This window comes from Bos javanicus, chromosome 29 (assembly GCF_032452875.1).
Source record: "Bos javanicus breed banteng chromosome 29, ARS-OSU_banteng_1.0, whole genome shotgun sequence".
Taxonomy (NCBI): Eukaryota; Metazoa; Chordata; class Mammalia; order Artiodactyla; family Bovidae; genus Bos; species Bos javanicus.
Window position 1 is genome coordinate 7,315,349 of NC_083896.1, and position 15,452 is coordinate 7,330,800.

The following is a 15,452-nucleotide window of genomic DNA, read 5'->3' on the forward strand; positions in this document are numbered from 1 at the left end:
TCCTTCTTTATGATCCAACTCTCACATCCATTGTTGAGCCTTCTTATTAAAAAAAAAATCCTTTGTCCCACCCCCATGTACTGATTCAAAATCTCTTGAGTTTAGACTCTTGAGTTGTACTTTTCTAGACTCTCCCAGTGACTGTGATGCACATTCATTTTTGGAAACTCTAAGATCTTATCCAATTATAAGATTCAGTGATTATAACACTCTAATCAGAATCCAATTTACTATTCCAAGAGAATAGCTTCAAAAGTATTTTGTGCAATGGCAGCATCATTAAACTCAACATAAAGTCTTTGGAGTGGTTCATGTCAAATGAAAAAAAAAAAAACACTCATTTGAATGTATAAATTCTCACAAGTTTTTGAAAATAGTCACAACATATTAGAGGCATCCTTTATACACATTTCTTCCAACACATATCTAGTGGAGCTCTCTTTAGGTTCACACATGATGTTAATAGGTTGTACATGAAGAGTTCAAGAATATATTTGACATAAAAATAGTGTGAATCTTATCATATAGAAAGCATTTAGTAATTAGTATGCTAATTACATTTGTACAAAAACAGTTAAGATTCAGTAAAACAGTATGGGGTAACAAAAAGAAGTGAGTCGAGGGAAAACCTTTCTTGTTGTTGTTTCATCGCTAAGTCGTGTCCAGCTCTTTGCAAGTCCATGGACTATAGCCCTCTAGGTCCTTTGTCTATGGGGTTTCTGAGGCAAGAATATTGGAGTGCATTGCTGTTTCCTTCTCCAGGAGATCTTCCCAAACCAGGGACTGAAACTGCGTCTCCCTCATCAGCAGGTGGAGTCTACCACTGAGCCATTAGGGAAATATATATATGTAATTATATAAATACAGTGATTCTCTTTAGCTAATGAAGGGACTCCTGCTTCATGTACCACATAATATCTTTCCTCTATAAGTAAATTACTATGGTCATTTAATAGCTCAGGACCTAGAGGGGAAATAGACTCCTAGAGAATTAACTACAGTATATGGTAAATTTCACTGCCATATCACTATTATAAACTGTTATGGAAGAATGATAAAAATGATTGGTCCCTATTTTCTTGTTTGTAAAATAGTCTCTATGAGGAACAAATTTGTAAATATGAACCTTAACCCTATGGTATACTAAAGTTTCAGAAGCTGAATTCCTACATATAAACAGCATATATGAACACGGTTGCCTAAACTGTGGATACAGGTATAGTCACTAGCGGGCATCCCTGGTGCCTCAGGTGGTAAAGAATCTGCTTTCAATTCAGGATACCCAGGTTCGGTCTCTGGGTCAGAAGATCCCCTGGAGAAGGGAATGGCCCATTGCAATATTCTTGCCTGGAGAATTCCACGGCAGAGGTGCCTGACAGGCTACAGTCCACGGGGTCACAAACAGTCAGACACGGCTGAGCGACTAACACACATATTCATTAGCAATGAGATATGCATTTATTTATAATTCTATACACTATATAAAATAGCTCATATTTTCTCTGGGCTATCCACATACACACTTTTTAAAGTTAAAAGCACAGGTGTTTTAAATAAGCATATATTTTCCCACAGAAACTATTTTGTAAAGTGTGCTGGGGATCCTAAGCTAACTCACAAATCCTATTAAGCCCATAATGAATCTTATTAGAAACTAATAATACTATTTGGAATCTAAGATCTTGAAGAAAGAGACTGGCAAGTCAGAAATAAGGGAAAGGAAAAAGAATGTTTCCATTCCTTTTTATAAGACAGCTGCCCTTAAACATATTTTGAAAGAACCACACACTTCTTTGTCACTATCAGGGAGAAAGAATTTTTCCTCTGCCCTTCTAGGTTCTTCTGGCTGGTCTAAGAATAAAATTGACACGAGACAACAAGAAGAGAAATCGAAGAGCTTAATAACCTGTAGACAGGGGAGAGACTCAGGAAAAATGAGGAACTCACCAAAATGGCCAAAGCCCTTACCTTAAATACCATCCTCAGTTAAAGACAAAAGATGTTAAGGGTGGTGACAGTCAGCAAGGGGAGAAAAAGCACAGCAGTAAGGGGAACAAAGGTCATTATGCAGATTTAAGTCTTTACCTTCTCCATCAATCAGAATTTCTAGCGATATTGTTCAGCCTCCTCTTCTATACAGTGAGGGAGATCCCCTTACAAAAAGAAATTTCCCTTATAAATGCAAACGTTTCTGACAAAAAGGCGGCTCCTATTTGGTTTTCAGAGTTCTTCCTCTGTCTGCAGTTTCTTAGAAAATAACCATCTTAAAATAATTAATATGTCAGAGACATATTTTGGGGTAGCAAATCCTGCACCCCCATACCATCATTACATACTGTTATTGCTGCCTCCCTTAGCTCCAATTAACCATTGACATTCAGTCACTTACTACAACACCCTTGACCATGGGATATAGGAAGTTATGCCTATATCAGTTAGGATCTGGTCTGGCTGCATTGTTGTTATTTAATCACTCAGTCATGTCTGACTCTTTTACGACCCCAAGGACTGTAGCCCAACAGGTTCCTCTGTCCATGGGATTCTCCAGGCAAGAATACTGGAGTGGGTTGCCATGCTCTCCTCCAGGGGATCTTCCCAAACCAGGGATCAAACCCTGGTCTCCTGAACTGCAGGCAGATTCTTTACCACTGAGCCATCAGGGAAAACCAACTCCTCTCCTGCTTACTCAGTAAAGATATCTCAATTCTGTTTTAAAAATCTAATTGACAGGAATGATCCTTCTAAAGCAATGGTTCTCAACTCTGGCTGCACACTTAGAAGCCCTTGGAGTGCCTTTTAAAAATCCTGATGCCCAGGCCAGTGAAATCAGAAACTCTGGCAGTAAAACCTAAGCCACAGTATTCTTAAAAAAATACCTAAGTGATTACAGTGTGTAGTCAAGCTTGAGAATCACTGTCCTAAAGACATTTTAAAAGAAGGCACATAACCCAAATGTTGCCACATTGCTGTGTTTTTTGTGGTAGAGTCAAAGATAGCTTAGATGGATCCAACGTTGGTCATCTTGATGCCTTTACCTTTCACATACCATCTCATCTGTGTAAACAGTCTATCATTTCAAATAGTTCTCAAATCTTTCTACACCTTTATCTCATCCAAAATCCACACAGCAATCCAAAGAATGTTTAAAACACACACACGCAAATCTGACCACCTCATTCCTCTACTCTGCATAGATCCCTCCAATGACTTCCCATCTATCTAAGACTCTTTGCTGGGCAAGATCCCCTCCTGCCTACATTCTGGGCTTATCTTGGACCACTCATCACATTACTGTATATGACCTCCTCCCATGCCCCCAAGCTCTTTCTGTACAATTGATTTGTTTGCCAAAAACAACCAAATCCACAAAGGAAGCTAACCCTCAGCACTTGCATTTGCTCATTCCTGTTGAAGGAGACTTTACTATCTGCAGATGGAGTCAAGATCCTTGCTGTGTGTCAACATGGCCCTTATCCCACCTGTGAGTCTTTAAAAGTGGCTTCCCCACCACATTTGTTTGTTTAAGGGCAGGGAATACGTTCTTTATCATTTTGTTTTCAGAACCCAGAACAGCTCCTGTCACAGAGTATACATTTCATAATCTAAAGATAAATATTTAATGACTGAATATCTGAGGAAAGGAGCAGTATGGGATACTGAAGTTAAAAGGGTCGACTGGAGACCAACTGAGAGAGTCACAAGCATCTGCTTGTACCTTAGCGCAGGTGACCCACATCCACATTTCTTCCCTCTTCTTCACTGTGTGTCTGTGTCTCTGCAGGTTGTGACTTGATCCCAGTGCAGTATCTCCGCTGGGGTGACCCCGAGCCCATTGCAGCCGTGGTGTTTGCCTGCCTTGGCCTGCTGGCCACCCTGTTTGTCACCGCGATCTTCATCATCTACCGAGATACGCCAGTAGTCAAGTCCTCCAGCAGGGAACTCTGCTACATTATCCTTGCTGGCATCTGCCTGGGCTACCTGTGTACCTTCTGCCTCATTGCAAAGCCCAAACAGATTTATTGCTACCTGCAAAGAATAGGCATTGGTCTCTCCCCAGCCATGAGCTACTCGGCTCTGGTCACCAAGACCAATCGGATTGCCAGGATCCTGGCTGGCAGCAAGAAGAAGATCTGTACCAAAAAGCCCCGATTCATGAGTGCCTGCGCCCAGCTGGTGATCGCGTTCATCCTCATATGCATTCAGCTGGGCATCATCGTCGCCCTGTTTATCATGGAGCCTCCGGATATAATGCATGACTACCCGAGCATTCGAGAGGTCTACCTGATCTGTAACACCACCAACCTGGGGGTCGTCACCCCTCTGGGATACAACGGACTGCTGATCCTGAGCTGCACCTTCTACGCCTTCAAGACCAGAAACGTTCCGGCGAACTTCAACGAGGCCAAGTACATCGCCTTCACGATGTACACCACCTGCATCATTTGGCTGGCCTTTGTGCCCATCTACTTCGGCAGCAACTACAAGATCATCACCATGTGCTTCTCTGTCAGCCTCAGCGCCACGGTGGCGCTCGGCTGCATGTTCGTGCCCAAGGTGTACATCATCCTGGCCAAACCCGAGAGGAACGTGCGCAGCGCCTTCACCACATCCACAGTGGTGCGCATGCACGTGGGCGACGGCAAGTCCTCCTCCGCCGCCAGCAGGTCCAGCAGCCTGGTCAACCTGTGGAAGAGGAGGGGCTCCTCTGGGGAAACCCTAAGGTAAAGCCTCTGTGTGTGTGTGTGGGGGGGGGGGGGCGGTGGCTGGCCCCTGTGGCCGAAGCAGTGGCCTTTGTTTCCCTTGTTTCCCGGGGCTTTTACATGGAAAATAGCTGAGGAACTAAAACTAGGGGAGGCGGGGTGCTGGCTAAGGGTTTTGGACATCAGCCTTGAATGGTTTTCGTGGAAAGACTTGGATACGTACCTATAAGTGGATATGGGACCTAGTGACTTAGCCTAATCCTAGAAACTTAAAAGTTGAGATAAAGGGAAAAAAAGCAAAGACTTAGGGCAAAGGGAAGTGAGGTCAGAAGGACTGGGAGGGCACAGCTAAGTCACTAAGGCAAGGCAGGGTGTCTGGGTCGTGAGGGGCACAGAGATCCACTGTGGACTAAATTCTGACTCACTAGAATAGAGCAGAAAAGAGTGTGTAGAGAGCAGGGCACCAAGAGCCTTACCCGTCTGCTCTCACACGAGTCTGACTCTTTCCTGAGCCCGGACGAACCCTTGACTACCTGTGCCACAGAGATGCAAGAATATAGGATTGGTCTTTTCATTCTTAAGGGGCAACTTGAACCCCTGGGACATGTCTAAGGAGCTGAAAGGAGCAGAACAACAGAGTGGTTTTGCCTATAATCAGCCTTAACAAGCAGCCAGTTCCCCATGCTGCCTGTTATCCCGCCCCACCCACCAAGGTCAGTGTCCCAGGTAACAGTTTTTGGCCAACCGCTATCAGAAAAGAATCTGAAGCCAACACGCAAGGACGCCCCCTTGCCCCCATATGAGGGACTAAAGCGCTTCAAAAGGCAATGAGATCATTTTAGTGGCTTGAGAACCATTTTGGAGGTGTCAAAAAGGCTACATAGACTGTTACTGGGAATAACATTTAAGAATACATCTCAAAAGAACCAGTCAGAATATCATCCGCTAACTCTTATAGAGATTTGAGAATTTTCCGAATATCTGAATAGACAAGTGGGAGAGAAATACTTTTCAAACGGAAGATAAAAAGCTAAACACGAATCCTTGAACAATTCTCTTACCCCATCATTTAGCCAGCATGAAAAGTCCTACTTTCCAGTCAGCCCTAATTCATCAAAGCCTGGATGATGGGTGATGGTAAAGGTACTGTGTCTGCTGAGGACTAAAACAGATTTCACAAAATGCTTGGAGTTTATCCACACGGCCTAACTCATTTGCATTGTTACCTTGCCTCCTTGCCTCTTTCAATTCTCTTCTGATTCCTGTATGCCTCTCATCTCTTTCCATGTATACTGTGAAAGGTCTTCAACTAACTTGTAAGCCTTAGTAAAAATAACCTCTTCTACTTCTTCAATAAATCCTGGAAATGCCATGGTCTATACACAGAAGACCTTCCACATATCTAACTTCAGGCATATTTTCCATCTACCTTCCTGACTCCACTCTCAAACATTCTTTTTCTGCAGCTCTGCATGATCAGCCTTTTATTTTGTCTAAGAAATTTTATTTTTCCAAGCTTTCATTTTATCAGCTTTTCTTTAAACTCTCTCTTCAAATATAATCTTCCAGGGCATCCTGATAGATAAAAGAAACAGGTTGCTGGAGGGAAAGTTGTGAGTCTGTACCTAAGTACCCCAAAACTCACCGGGGTAGGCTCCTTAGAGAGAGGATGCAGCAATGGTGAAGAGCACTGACCTTGAAGCCAGCTTGTCCTGAGTTTGAACAGTAGCACTGCCATTTCTTCTCTCTGAGCCTTAGTTTCTTCCTCTGCCATACTGAGATCCTATCACCTACCTCACAGGATTGTCAGGAGTGAAAAAAATAGTGTGTGCAAAGGCCAGGCAGACAGTAGACATGTTAGTGGAGGTAGCAGAGTGCAGAGCTGGGCAGCATGGAATTGAACAGCAGCAGCATCACTCACCAGCTGTATGACCAACCATAGGCAAGTTACGTGACCTCTCTATACCTCGATTTCCTCCTCTGATGAATGAAACACATATTACATATAGTCGTTATAAGACTAAATGAGTAAATATACGTAAGTGCTTGCCACACAGTAAGTACCAGGGACAGAGGAGCCTGGTGGGCTACAGTCCATGGGGTCACGAAGAGTCGGACATGACATAGTAACTAAACGACAACAGCAAGTACTACTGAAGTGTTTGCTATTATTATTCAATTCTGTCGCTCAGTCTTGTCTGACTCTTTGCAACCCCATGGACTGCAGCATGCCAGGCTTCCCTGTCCCTCACCAACTCCCAGAGCTTACTCAAACTCATGTCCATCAAGTTGGTGATGTCATCCAGCCATCTCATCCTCTGTCGTCCCCTTCTCCTCCCACCTTCAATCTTTTCCAGTATCAGGGTCTTTTCCAATGAGTCAGTTCTTCCCATCAGGTGGCCAAAGTATTGGAGTTTCAGCTTCAGCATCAGGCCTTCCAATGAATATTCAGGACTGATTTCTTTTAGGATGGACTAGTTGGATCTCCTTGCAGTCCAAGGGCCTCTCAAGAGTCTTCTCCAACACCACAGTTCAAAAGCATTGATTCTTCGGTGCTCAGCTTTCTTTATGGCCCAACTCTCACATCCATACATGACTACTGGAAAAACCATAGCTTTGACTAGACAGACCTTTGTTGGCAAAGTAATGTCTCTGCTTTTTAATATGCTGTCTAGGTTGGTTGTAGCTTTTCTTCCAGGGAGCAAGCATTTTTTAATTTCATGGCTGCAGTCACCATCTGCAGTGATTTTGGAGCCCCAAAATATAAAGTCCCTCACTGATTCCATTATTTCACCATCTATTTGCCATGAAGTGATGGGACCGGATGCCATGATCTTAGTTTTTTTGAATGTTGAGTTTTAAGCCAGCTTTTCACTCTCCTCTTTCACTTTCATCCAGAGGCTCTTGAGTTCTTCTTCACTTTCTGCCATAAGGGTGGTGCCATCTGCGTATCTAAGGTTATTGATATTTCTCCCAGCAATCTTTATTCCAGCTTTATTCTAATCTTTATTTCCAGAGAAATCCCAGCATTTCACATGATGTATTTTGCATATAAGTTAAATAAGCAGGGTGACAATATACAGCCTTTACGTACTCCTTTCCTGATTTGGAAGCAGTCTGTTGTTCCATGTCCAGTTCTAACTGTTGCTTCTTGACATGCATACAGATTTCTCAGGAGGCAGGTAAGGTGGTCTGGTTTTTCCATCTCTTGAAGGATTTTCCACAGTTTGTTGTGATCTACACAGTCAAAGGCTTTGGCATAATCAATAAAGCTGAAGTAGATGTTTTTCTGGAATTCTCTTGCTTTTTCTATGATCTCTGGTTCCTCTGCATTTTCTAAATCCAGCTTGAACATCTGGAAGTTCTTGGTTCATGTACTGTTGAAGCCTGGCTGGGAGAATTTTCAGCATTACTTTGCTGGTGTGTACTAACTTAACAACTGTCCATCCTTTTCCACACCTGAAAGTGTCTATGTCGGGTATGCAATAAGGACGATCTTAACAAAGAGAGCATCATAAAAGGCAGGACAAACCTATAGATATATTGATTATATAGCACGGGCCTGATCGAGTATCTGTTTTCACCTTGTCCAGCTGTATGCACGACTAAAGAGCACAGCCTTTGCAGGGTAGCTTAGGAGTGGAGGCCTTGTCTACCTTGTTCATCACTGTGCCTCCAGTGCCTAGAAGTACTGAGAAGGGTGCTTGACACATAGATGACACTCAGCAATCATCGTTGGTATGTCTGTTGAATGAATGGACTGGAGAAGGTAGTAATGTGGTAGCTACTTTTTGCTTGTCTTCAAGTGTTCACACTACTGCCCCCTAGTGGTTCTTTCATAAGACCAAGTCTGCAGTGATCTGTATTACAGATACCCTCTGCGCTCACTCCTGGGGTCATCAGTTTCTGCTCAAGACTGGGATCATTAATCCCATCCACAGATCTCATGTTTTGCTATAATTCTAACAGATAAGGCAATGGCATCCCACTCCAGTACTCTTGCCTGGAAAATCCCATGGATGGAGGAGCCTAGTGGGCTACAGTCCATGGGGTTACTAAGAGTCAGACACGACTGAAGCGACTTAGCAGCAGTAGCAGCAGCAACATTCCTCTAGTAATATTAAATTACTGTTTTCAACTATCTCATTTCTAATGGCAACATAAGCAACAAAATTCACTGATAATGCTAAGGCATGCATGCATGCTAAATTGCTTCAGTAGTATCTGACTCTTGCGACCCCATGGATTGTAGCCCACCAGGCTCCTCTGTCCATGGGATTTTGCACACAAGAATACTGGAGTGGGTTGCCATGCCCTCCTCTAGGGGATCAAACCCACATCTCTTTCTTGCCTACATTGGTTCTTTACCATAGCGCCACCTGATAGTCCATACAAAATAGGAGTTCTCAAGATTTGGGGCAGTATTTTAACTTCTTTCCCCTATGGGGTCGTGTAGTTATTCATGATTAGATTTTGCAGTCAGTACATCTGGGTATTAGAATATCAAAGAAGTTACAGAGGGAACTTTGGCTAGTGTTGGCTTTTCTGTATGCAGTGTTGGCAACTGCTGGTCTGGTCTATGTGATTATAGCTGAGATAGGCTACACTCTAATTATATAGAAACTTCTTTCTGCCATTAACCAAGATATTCAGGCTGGAACCTGCTTTTGACATAAAGAAGACAAAAGATCAGAGAAAGCTAGCATACCCTTGCATCACATATATTCCACAGCAACTCCCCGTTTTGAAGCTATAATTCTAAGAAATAAATTAGATCCAAATTAAAATTCTTCTTATAGCGCTTCCCTGGTGGCTCAGTGGTAAAGCATCCACCTGTTAATGCAGGGACATGGGTTCCATCCCTGGGTCGGGAAGATCCCCTGGAGAAGGGAATGGCTACCCACTCTAGTATTTTGCCTGGGAAATTCCATGGACAGAGGAGACTGGTGGGCTACAGTCCATGGGGCCACAAAGAGTTGGACACGACTTAGCAACTAAACAACAACAAAAATTCCTCTATACCTACCATGAGCCCTCGAACTAAGTATTCCTTCTCTGTGGTCCAAAATCAAGACATTCAGAACACTGTAGACATAACTGCTCGTGTATGGATTTCTGTCTCCTTTTATAGCTTTCTAGAGGCCAGTGTATATCACCTTACCTGTCACTCTGGGGCTTATTTAAAGGCAAGCAAGTGGACTTGGGTGCTCCAAATATTTTCACATTTTAGTCTGAATTACCTTCATTAGCGGAGAAGGCAATGGCACCCCACTCCAGTACTCTTGCCTGGAAAATCCCATGGATGGAGGAGCCTGGTAGGCTGCAGTCCATGGGGTCGCTAAGAGTTGGACACGACTGAGGGACTTCACTTTCACTTTCATGCATTGGAGAAGGAAATGGCAACCCACTCCAGTGTTCTTGCCTGGAGAATCCCAGGGACGGGGAGCCTGGTGGGCTGCCGTCTATGGGGTCGCACAGAGTCGGACACGACTGAAGCGACTTAGCAGCAGCAGCAGCAGCACCTTCATTAGTTGCGCTTCTCCGGTTTGCATCCTGTAATATGCCAATGGGCCCACTACTGGGATCTAGGTTAACGGTGTAACCTAAGTCTGTGGATATCAGTCTCTGGGGTGAAGCTGCCATGCCTGCCTGGCCCTGCTCCCCTCTATATGGTGTATGGAGAGGCAGGCCGCTGTAAACCCGCACTGTGTGCCATAAACCCATCCTGGGTGCAGTAAACCCACACTGGCTGCGGTAAACCTGGACTGCCGTAAACCCGGACTGGTTGCTGTAAATCTGCACTGGGTGTGGGCCCTCTCTCTGAAAAGGCTTATACATGTCTCTTCCACATTTCATGGCAGACGGTGAGGGCTCCGTTTTAAAAGAGGACACTAACTGCCTAATTTAAAATGAGAAATATTAATAACTTCTGAGGTTATAGTGACTACATTTCCAAAGGTTAGTCCATCCTTTGTGTTAATTTGAACAAGGTCTGCTTCCTCACCTGTGAAATGGTATTACAGTGTTGTGAGGAGTGGCCGAATTCATATGTATTAAATGCTTCCTAGGAACACAAGGAAACCACTCAATAGATGGTAGATAAATCTTTTAGAAGAGTGTTCAGCTGCAAGTAAACTTGCTTTTCAGAGACTTATATGACTTGTTTGCTTTTCACTTCCACGTGTTACAAAAAGTATGCTGATAGACTGTTCCTGGCATTCCTCCAGTGCTCACCTATGCCAGAGGCAACTTCCTCAGGTGTCTTATGTGCGAGAGCTCCATGCATGGCACCCCCTTATGAGGGAAAGCAGTATTCTTCTAAGAGTCCCCTAAGAATTGCCTTTCAGTCTTATTGGCCCAGACTGTCTCATATAATAGATACCCCTAGCTGCAAGAGAGTGTAAGAAAGCATGCATTTCGTTTAGTTTTCACATCTTCTATTATGGAAACTGAAAGGGAGGGAGGAGGTGTCAGGTGCTTGTTGGATACTCAAAGAGTAGTGTCTGCCATGGACAGTGGCAGCACTTAGCAGTTTAGCAGTAGTAGTAATACTCATGGGCTTCCCAGGTGGCTCAGTAATAAAGAATCCGCCTGCCAATGCAGGAGATGCGGGTTCAATCCCTGGGTCAGGAAGATGCCTTTGCAGGAGAAAATGGCAACCCACTCCAGTATTTTTGCCTGGGAAATCCCATTGACAGAGGAGCCTGGTGGGCTACATCCATGGGGTCACAAAAGTCAGACGTGACTGAGCATGCATACACACACAAACACACACACACACACAGAGTAATACTAATAGAATTGTCTAGCAGCCACAGAATACTTTGGCCACCTGATTGATGCAAAGAGCTGACTCACTGGAAAAGACCTTGATGCTGGGAAAGATTTGAAGGGTGGAGGAGAAGGGGGCAAAAGAGGATGAGATGTTTGGATGGCATCGTTGACTCAATGGACATGAGTCTGAGCAAACTCCAGGAGACAGTGAAGGATGGGGAAGCCTGGTGTGCTGCAATCTGTGGGGTCACAAAGAGTTGGAGACAACTGAGTGATTGAACAACAACAACACAAAATGTTTAAAGTAGAAGCAATAATTATTCCCATTTTTCAAATGAAGGGTTTGAGGTCCAGAGTGGGTAGAACACTTGCCCTAGTCTCATGACTAGTAAGTTATGGAGCAGCTTTTTGGCTGCTTTTTGGCTTTGGAGCAGAGCATTTCCCAGAATATATTCTTTGGTAAGCTAGTGTCACAAACCGTTCCTTGAAAAAAAAATTTATTTGGTCAAACAAGCTTGAAAAAACTCTATTACTGGAGATAAACACCGAGAAGCCTTGCAGTGTGTACACCAATCTTTTCCAACTCTTCCCAAGCTCGCTGAGCGTAACACTACTTTTTCAAGTAACTCTCCTAAGGTTCTGGAGAGTTGATATTACAAGCAGGATTCTCTTTGGAAACCATCACCATAGCCAAAAAAGAAGACACAGTTCAGGGGGCCTGAAGAATAGTTCCTATCTTCAATGAGAAGGAGGCTAGAAAGAGCCAATTCCACCTCCAATCATAGAGAGAATCACTTTTGTTCTCTGAACACCAAAGGGAAGCACAGAGCCTAATTCTAACAGATCGAAAAGTTTCCTGAGAAGTTAAATAGGCTCATCCTAGAGCACAAAAAACAAAAGTGCCTGGAGTCAGTCATTCAGTTCACTGAAATAGCAAGGGGAGATTTTTATTTAAAAGAGAGTGAGTCACTACAGATTTTTTTTTATATATATAGAAATGTATTATTTGTGCCATCAATGTATAGAGGTCCCTGTGATTAACATTTTGGTTCTAGACCCTAATTTTCTAGCACAACATGGTGAGCGTCAAATCACTGTCAGGAAGATAATGCCATGCTTCTGTTTAGGGCCTTCACTTCAGCTGCAAATTGACAAATGAACACAAAGCCAGTTCTGACCTAAATAAAGCATTGAATTGAATGAGTCTAAAGTTCTAGCCCTTCAACAGTCAGAAATGCCAGGGTCACGGGGCTGAGGTTGTGAGCAGCAGTGGGCCTTTTGTGGCTAAATGAATGGCAGAGGCCTAGAGCCCTAAATGATAAATTTTCTCAGAAGGTAAAACCCTCCCCGGGGATTCTGGTCAGGTGGCAGAGACATTATCATTGTCTCCACCTTAATTTTAGAAACTATCATTTGCCACTTTTGTTTTAATTAACTAATTAACTTTGGTCTAATTAACATTGTCGTGAAGGCACACTTTAGGCTATTTTCTAAAGCAACTGGCTAAGCCCTTTCACGTTCATCGCCCGAATTACAATCTGCCCGGAAAATTGGCTCTCTTGTGTGAATTCCAATATATCCAACTATTAGAGCTTTGAAGATTTCCAATTGCTTAGATTTCATTAAGTGGTGATTCGTCTTGATGAAGTGATTTGCATGCTAATTGTCCCTCTCTAGAATTGTCTGCCTCTTCCTTCTCTCTCTCCAGATCTTTTTTATCTTCCAAGGCCCAGGTTCCTCAGTGAAACTCTATGAGACTAAACTACCTCTTAGACTTTCCCTCATCTGGACTCAGAACATTTAGCATGCATTCCTCACGCCTTCTTCATTTATTATTTATTCACAAGCAATTACTGAGAACTGAGGATTGCCAGGCACTGTGCTAGGTCCTGGGGATCTGAGGGTTATTTTGTGTATATACACAATAGTTTCACAACCTAGCTAATGAGATATTAAAAGTATCTGGATTAACATACACACACTATATAAAACAGATAACCAACAAGTAGCTACTGTATAGCACAGGAAACTCTACTCAATGTTTTGTAATAACTGACAACAGAAAAGAATCTGAAAAGGTACATACATGTATATATTTTTAAGAGGTACATGTGTGTGTGCTAAGTTGCTGAGGTGGACTCTTTGTGACCCCATGGACTGTAGACCACCAGGCTTCTCTGTTCATGGTATTTCCCAGGCAAAGATACTAGAGTGAGTGCTTTTTCCTCCTCCCGGGGATCTTCCCAACTCAGGGGTCAAACCCACATCTCTTATGTCTCCTGCATTGGCAGGGAGATTCTTTACCACTAGCGTCACCTGAGAGCCCTGGGCGAATGTAATTCAGGTGACTATTATATCTACTACTGTGGGCAAGAATCCCTTAGAAGAAATGGTGTAGCTCTCATTGTCAACAGAAGAGCCTGAAATGCAGTAATTGGGAGTGATCTCAAAAATGACAGATGAAATTGGTGCATTTCCAAGGCAAATTATTCAATATCACAGTAATCCAAGTCTATGCCCCAACCACTAATGCTAAAGAAGCTGAAATTGAACAGTTCTATGAAGACCTAAAAGACCTTCTAGAACTAACACAAAAAGAGATGTCTTTTCCATCTTAGGGGACTGGAATGCGAAAGTAGGAAGTCTAGACATACGTGGAGTAGTAGGCAAGTTTTGCCTTGGAGTACAAAATGAAGCAGGCAAAGACTAACAGAATTTTGCCAAGAGAATGCACTGGTCCTAGCAAACACCCTCTTCCAACAGCACAAGACTCTACACATGGACATCATGAGACAGACAACACCGAAATCAGACTGATTATATTCTCTGCAGCCGAAGATTGAGAAGCTCTATAGAGTCAGCAAAAATAAGACCTGGAGTTGACTGTTGCTCAGATCATGAACTCTTTACTGCAAAATTCAGACTTAAATTGAATAAAATAGGGAAAGGCATTATTGAATAAAATAGGGAAAGGCATTCATCTATGATATAAATCAAATCTGCTATGATTATACAGTGGAAGTAACAAATAGTTTCAAGGGATTAGATCTGATAGACAAAGTGCCTGAAGAACTAAGGATGGAGATCTATAACATTGTACAGAAGGCAGTGGCCAGAATCATTTAAAAGAAAAAGAAATGCAAGAAGGCAAAATGGTTGTCAGAGGAGACCTTACAAATAGCTGAGAAAAAAAGAGATGCAAAAGGCAAGGAAGAAAGGGAAAGATATATTCAACTGAATACAGAGTTCCAAAGAATAGCAAGGAGAGTTAAGAAAGCCTTCTTAAGGGAACAATGCAAATAAATAAGAGGAAAACAATAAAATGGGAAAGACTAGAGATTTCTTCAAGAAAATTGGAGATGCCAAGGAAATATTTCATGCAAAGATGGGGACAATAAAGGACAGAAAGAGCAAGAACCTAACAGAAGCAGAAGAGATTAAGAAGAGGTGGAAAGAATAAACAGAAAAACTGTTTGTTTGTTTGTTTTTTAAAAAAGGTGTTAATGACATGGATAACCACAATGGTGTGGTCACTCACCTAGAATCAACATCCTGAAGTGTGAAGCCAAGTGAGCCTTAGGAAGCATTACTAAAAACAAAGCTAGTGGAAGTGATGGAATTCCAGCTGAACTATTTTAAATCCTTAAAACGATGCTGTTAAAGTGTTGCACTCAATATGCCAGCAAATATGAAAAACTCAGCAGTGGCCACAGGACTGGAAAAGGTCAGTTTTCATTCCAATTCCAAAGAAGGGCAATGCCAAAGAATGTTAAGACTACTGCACAATTGCACTCATTTCACACGCTAGCAAGGTAATGCTCAAAATCCTTCAAGCTAGGCTTCAATTGTATGTGAACCAAGAACTTTCAGATGTATGAACTGGATTTTAGAAAAGGCAGAGAAACAAGAGATCAAATTGCCAACATCTGCTGGATCATATAAAAAGCAAGGGAATTCCAGAATAATATCTACTTCTGC

General features: G+C 42.8%; 1 protein-coding gene across 2 annotated transcripts in view; it reads left to right on the plus strand.

The window, feature by feature from the left end:
* The window catches only part of GRM5 (glutamate metabotropic receptor 5), a 650,668-nt gene that overhangs the window by 568,680 nt on the left and 66,536 nt on the right, over nt 1-15,452 (plus strand). For both annotated transcript variants that reach the window (XM_061406016.1, XM_061406017.1), the window contains exon 8: nt 3,782-4,721. In XM_061406016.1, coding sequence (XP_061262000.1) covers nt 3,782-4,721 — 940 coding nt within the window. The remainder of the gene's footprint in view (nt 1-3,781; nt 4,722-15,452) is intronic.